Source organism: Gasterosteus aculeatus, chromosome 21 (assembly GCF_964276395.1).
Source record: "Gasterosteus aculeatus chromosome 21, fGasAcu3.hap1.1, whole genome shotgun sequence".
Classification (NCBI taxonomy): domain Eukaryota; kingdom Metazoa; phylum Chordata; class Actinopteri; order Perciformes; family Gasterosteidae; genus Gasterosteus; species Gasterosteus aculeatus.
This window is the reverse complement of record NC_135708.1, coordinates 15,729,365-15,735,998: the sequence shown is the minus strand read 5'-3', so window position 1 is coordinate 15,735,998 and position 6,634 is coordinate 15,729,365. Positions and strand designations below refer to the sequence as shown.

General features: G+C 43.1%; 1 protein-coding gene across 2 annotated transcripts; it reads right to left on the bottom strand.

The window, feature by feature from the left end:
* Positions 1-170: 170 nt before the first annotated feature.
* LOC120811549 (myeloid differentiation primary response protein MyD88) lies at positions 171-5,916 on the bottom strand. 2 transcript variants are annotated; one of them, XR_013454301.1, is made up of 6 exons: positions 5,351-5,916; positions 5,057-5,185; positions 3,313-3,490; positions 2,955-3,046; positions 2,495-2,859; positions 171-1,526 (listed from the first exon to the last, which is right to left on the bottom strand). XR_013454301.1 is itself a non-coding variant. In XM_040166988.2 (5 exons), exons 1-5 carry the CDS (start codon positions 5,658-5,660, stop codon positions 2,696-2,698), a joined length of 873 nt encoding a protein of 290 aa, XP_040022922.2. In that variant the 5' UTR covers positions 5,661-5,916; the 3' UTR covers positions 171-2,695. The 2 variants fall into 2 exon arrangements, 1 of the variants encoding a protein (XP_040022922.2); XM_040166988.2 differs by having other exon boundaries at positions 171-2,859.
* Positions 5,917-6,634: the final 718 nt, after the last annotated feature.

Genomic DNA, 6,634 nt, shown 5'->3' with positions numbered 1-6,634 from the left:
GACAGTGCACACGTATACTGCTCTATGATTGGATGCTCATCTGTTACTGTAAAATTTACTCAGTCTTTTTTTACAGCCTTCAATTAGCGACACCTCTGTTGGTTAACTTTATAACATGCAGGATTTGCACAACCACGACACTTGCTGGAGGAAATCATAACATGATGCGCTTTTGTGACAGTAGAAAGGCATTTTATTTTTACATACAAAATCATCATACATTTGAAATATGTGTAAAAATATTTTGAGGAAATTATGTTTGGACCATTGATTCAACGTAGAATACATTCACTTCAATAAACATATCATAAGTACAAATTCAGATGGAAAGGCGGGGGTGTCAGCAGGCAGTAACATTACATAAGTGGAAGAATCACAATCATAATCACAATAGCGCTTCCTATTAATCTCTGATCTGACCTAGAAATTGACTAATTAGAGGAAGTGCAAAGAAACTAGGGATCATAGAAAATTTTGTAGACCGTCCTCTAACACATCCTGTTTGCCAATACTCCCCACATAAATACAAAACAGTAGCAGGCACATCTTATGTTATTGTTGAAATCTAATAGGCCTTGTGCAGTGAGAACTGACATTTGGTATCTTTGTGCAGCTGGAGTTCCATAGTGACAATTTCCAGAAATCTCAACGTCATCTTTATAGAGAACCCAAATAGCTTCAATCATAATACTTAATATCGTACAACCTCAGAATGTGTTCAGAAGCCACCAGGCGTCCGTTTCAAGAAGCGGGTTTAGTGAAAACTCAAGAGTTTGTTAAAATGAGGGAAACTCTGGGTTGTCTGTTTAAGAAAGGGAGGTAACTACAGCTCAGGCTCAGTCACCATGGTAACTGAGCCTGTGAACTTAACCTGGTCGGGAGGAGGTTTTCTTCAATAAACCTCGAGTTTCTTTCACGGTCTCCTCCCTCTGACAGCAGCCCAGCCAATGACACAGCGTGCTTTCATTTCCTCATTCATTCAGTTACTCTTTATCAGGCGTATTTTAGCGAAGTTTCGACATTTGAACAAAATAAGATCTGTTACGTAAAGACTAGACTGTTACTAAAGACTAACGTTTTTTTCTCGAACATGGCTGTTCTGAACGATCCTGTTGATGAAGAAGCGATATTACTTTGCAGGATGTTAAACACGTCGGGAGAGAATATTGAGACCCTGATTATATATATTGTCATTTGCAGATAACTACTTGTTTGAACGGTATCGTTTTACTTCACAGTCCATCCAATATGTACATAACCTCACCCGTCCTCATATAGCTAACGTCACCCATCGTGGACGTGCTCTCACATCCGAGCAGATCCTTTGTGCATTATCGTTTTCTGCAAATGGCAGTTTCCTGTACAACAATGGTGATGCGGAGAAAGCTACAGTATGCAAAGCCGTGAGAAACATGTGCCTCGCTCTGAAACGTATTTTAAAGGTTTTTGTTCCATGGACACAAGCCAGTGAGAGCTATTATAGTTCCTCATACTGTGGTGGTGCACGTGCTCAGCTTTGAGTCAACCTATGTTAGGGATTTAAGCCAGAAGTGCACCCCTAGTCATAGAATTGTAGTACGTGTAATGATGTTTAGTGTTAGAATTATAGTTTGTGTGATGTTAGATATTAGTTATTACATTAACATGTTAGATGAAGTGAATGCAATTTCAATCAAACACAATTCATAGTCATTTAAATCATATAAACACTGCACACATTAACATTCTGTTACAATGTGATGTTGAAACCTGGGGACGGATGCCAATTGCCGTTCTTTATGGATTTCTCCCAATTTTATCCCCAAGGAGGGTTTTTTGGGAGTTTTTTCTCCTGTCAGGTAATAAAATGAACAACTTATTGCGAGGCAGCCAACTGAGGCAAATGTCTTGAGAATTGAACCACATGAACTGTCTTGGATCTTATGATGAAGTGTGATGAACGGTGATCATTAATGATGGGTTGTTGTAATGAAAGTGTACTAGTTATAAGATGAAGACTTAAACGATGTATGCTTTGTTAAATTCACTCATTGGGGCATAAAGCCACGGTATCTACATTGAGTGCATTGGAATGTGAGGGACAGCTAGTACAGTGAGGTTTCAGGTTACAGCTGCAGCATCACACCTCGACGTGAAGGGGACAATGGAGGAGGTGACCCTTTGGAGAAGAGGCCAATGACATTCAAATGCACCAAGGAAGACACACCTCAAGAGTTTTCAAAGGACCATGGCGGGGAAAAGACTGTTAGAACTTCTCCTGCAGCCGCGTTGATAAGTCACTTCAGACTTGCTCAGAGGATTCTCTATTTCGCGAAATATTCCACTGTTCGCTTAGTATTTCACCTTGTAATTGTAATCCCTATTACGTTGTTCAGTTATTAAATAACTTTTGATTTTTGAATTTAAACGAATTGACTCATTCGTGTCCTCGTTTCCGGCCGGGACGAGAACAAAGGATTGAGTCCTCCCTCGAGAGCTTCCGAAACCTTAACACCTACTCCTAGTTGATTCAACCAACTCTAAACAGCTGTTCGGAAACCCAAAACTCAGAGTTTCCCATCTCAGGGTAAATCAACTCAGAGTTTAGGGTTTGACTCCGAGTTGGTTAAACCTCCTACTTGAAACGGAACCCGAGACGCAGATCACGAACAAAAGTATATACTTTAACCTGGCATGTTTGGTCATTATCCAAACCTTACATGAATGTAGGCTGTGAGAGAGTTCTCGCCAGGCGTACCCACAACCAGGCCCGCGTGTAGGGGCGAGTGTAGTCACCTATGTTGAGGTGGCGTAAGATGCTGGGGAACGGCTTTGTCATTGGCTTGCATTTCACAGGAATAAGCCGTTTGTCCCGAGCTCCTGAAACACAAGAAAGAGTGACAAAATAAGTAGCTTGCATGCACAGATGCATGTCGGATGCAGGTAGCTGCTTAACGTAACATAAATGAACTTACCGGGACAGAGACTGAGAGCAAACTTGGTCTGAAAGTCACAGGCGTCACTATCGAGGTATTCATCTGAAATCACCACCACAATCCTCTTGCACCTGCACAGAGGGTCACATAATAGCAATCATAGATATGAGGGAGATTGTAAGAAAGAAAACTTGCTCTCCAGACGCTTTAATGACACGTGGTTATGAGAGTTGATCCTTCTGCCAAAATTGAAGCTATCACGTCTTTTGTTTCCAGGAAATTTCAATCCAATATGCCCCTCTCCCGGGTAGATCATCAACGTGGAGCCATAAGGGTAGAATTTATTATAGCTCTTAATGAGCAGCAGGCCGACGCTCTGCACGTGTCGGTGTCCCACCTCTTCTCAATGAGTTCGCTGGTGATGGTCCAGACGCAGGAGCCCGGGAGGACGTCGCGGTCAAACACGCACAGCTTCAGCTTGTACTCGGTCTGTTCCAGCTCGCGGATCATCTCACGCACAAAATCAAAGTCCTTCTGGCAGTAGCAGATGAAGGCGTCAAACAGCTCGGGAGCACCTGGATTCAACGCAGTTACATTGTAATCAATAAACATTTATTGAACGGAGGCAAAATATGAGCAGGATAGAAAAATCCACATGACCACGTGCAGGGGCCGATGCAGCTGTGCAGCCATGAGTGATTAGAGACCATTTGAATTAGAAAAAGTGTCAAAGCTTTTATTGCCTCACCACAGAAGATAATGTCACTGTCACTCTCCGAAATCTAATGTAAGTGTAACAATAAATGTGTGGCACACCTAAGGATGTAAACACATATTTATCTGTAATGTAGGTTGGGATTTGTTAAAAAAAAATCTAATATGCAAAACAGTGAGAGTAGTTATTGCAGGGTTGAATTTCAGCAGGTGGACCATACAGAGGGACAGAAGAGCGTTGCATTCCCTCGGGGGGAACTAGGGGCACGGGAACAGTTGCACCCGGGTTGTTTTCGGGCGCGACTCCCGCTCGCTCCGCAGAAACAACGTGAATGTCGAAGTGAATGCCTGGTGTAGTTTCTGCTGTTCAACTGTATCCGTCCTACAGGTTGGTGCTCATGTAAATGGCCGATACCCAATATTGTTAAAACTCTCTACATGTACACGCTAATTTAAAAAGGGTTTGTGACGGAAATTTGACAGTGTAAACACCTAGTGTGTACATTTGCAGCAGACTCGAGCTATGAGTTTAGCCTTAGCAGGTGAGCTAGCGGTTATTTGGACCTGAGCGTTGTCTTGCAGGGATAGCGCCGACACTGTATTATTGTCACACGGTACGCACATGGGCTCGGACATCGCTGTTACTAACTGAACGTCAGATGGTGTTTTGATATTGCTTGTTTTATGTGAATGCTGTTTTGTTAATTAAAGCAGAAACAACGTGCATGTCGAACCTTGAATGCCTGGTGTCGTTTCTGCTGTTCAACTGTATCCGCCCTACGGGTTAATCATTCAACTTTGCTGCTGTGGTCCCATTCCTGGGACCCGTAACAAATGCATTGCTAAGTAACACATTTGTAATGATCTTTGCCGGCACGTGACATTCGGGTTGTTATGAAGACTTGAGTAACACTAATTATTGAAGGCTTCATTTCATTCTTGCATACTCATAATCTATTTTCTTGCAGTTGTACAGACATCAGCTGTGAAATCTGTGCAGCAAAAAGATCATTATCTAAATCTATGCCTCATTCAAAGTGTAAGTGTGTTCAGCATTTTACTGTGGCAGTGGGTTAGTTACATACTCGGGCCTTTACTCGTATTGTTTTTGGTGTTGAAAAACAATGTAAAATACCTAGCAACTCCGGCTGTCCGATTTATTTTGTTAAAAGTTAAATATTACAGCAATAGAGGAAACTGATATAAAGTTGCAAAAAATAATTAAAAGCAGTATTCGGGTTTAGTGCTTCTAAATTGCAGATCTTTTGTGAATGTATATTGTTTTTTCACCTGAGAGACGCTCTGCCAATGCAACAGTGTCACACAACTTCTTTACAGAATCAGATATTCATTGAATTAATGCAAGATTTGCCCTGTAGATGTTTTGTAGATGTAAAAACTAAAATGCAGCTTAACCACGCACTGACCCTCGGGGTCGTCCTGCAGAGTGATACCAATCCTCTGCGTGGGGCGAGGGACACAGCTGTCCACCTCTGGGACCTGCAGAGGGGGCTTTGCGTTCTTCTGGTTCTCGCAGTACTTCCTGACGTCCTCATCTGGCACAAAAAAAAAAGGTGCACATGTAAATGACTGTGCACGTGCATACACACATGACTGCATACAATAATTCATGGAGAACGTCTGAATCACTTCCTGGAGTGACGTGTCGGCTATTGGCGCAATCGAGGTTTAAAACCAAAGTCCAAATGACACCAACGCACCCATCAGGGGACGGAGGTCCTCCACAATGTCTCTCCTCTCCACCTCCTCCAGGATGGACAGCAGCTTCCCGACCGTCGCGTCGGTGCAGCGGGCCTGCCAGTCCTCCAGGACCGACTCGGTGGGACTTTTGGTCCCCTCGTAGTTCTTTATCTCCAGGTAATTGAAGCCCATTTCCTCCGCCACGGCCATCCAGTCCGCGGCCACCGCGTTCCGAGGGTTCAGGTACAGTCCCAACTTTTTACGCACGCTCATATTGAGCGCAACGAGAGGAACGACCCACAAGTCAACCTCTGAATCCACGCAGGCCATCGTTGGAAAGTTGTCCGGACACGACGCGCTTTACTTAGAACAACAAACAGCGAAACATCGTAACGAGAAGACCACGTCCGGGGTACACAGACTGTCAACCAGAGGAAGTGATGAAAACCGCGGAGTTCCGCGTCATGAGGGGGAGGAGAGCTGCTGTTTACACGGACCTCAGAGGCCAAATAGCGCGCTTCTCCCATAGAGTTGGTGATTTGGCTACTTTCGCTTGAGTGAGCAGGAGCTTAAAGGAATACTGTAACATGTTAGTGGAAGGGTGTGTTCAAGGGTTTTAGTTCCCCTTTCTTGCATGAATACATTCATAAAGTTCAGACAGATTTGCTCCACCTTTTTCCTTTAATCACATGTCATAAAAAGGCAGAAAAGTGTGTAACTTACTTCACCGCAGAACAAAATCTTTCCATTTAGCAATTTTATTGTACAACCGTCACAGATGGGAAACCTCTGACAAAGCATAAAAGGGGAAATAAAACTGTATTAAGAGCAAGAAACAATCGTCGAAATAGACGTCGGCTACATACAATAGGACAAATGCGTCACAGATTATCTGAATGTTACTTTATATTTAAAAGACGGCGCTAAAACGTGAAGTGTGAAAATATGAGGTGAAAGAGGGTAAAGACCTGTGGGTAAATGCCCAAAATACAAGTCAAACCTTGGTTCCGGCACGTTTCAATGGCGGGCTATTTTACACTATATTTAAATGTAGCCTAGAGTAAGGCCTTGCAGGCATTTGTTCCTCTCCTAAAGCTAACAAGAAAGCGCTGTTTATGCCAACATAAACTCACGGCGCTCTCGGTCCTCCCTAACCCAGAACAATTTAATTCATTTAAGTACGTTTAGTTGTTAAATAGGTTAGGAAATTCTTAGCCTGATATCCGAGTGTAACAGTGTAAAAAGAGGCGTGTTGCTTTAAGGAATATCCTGTCCTCTGATTGGACGGTGCACACGTATACTGC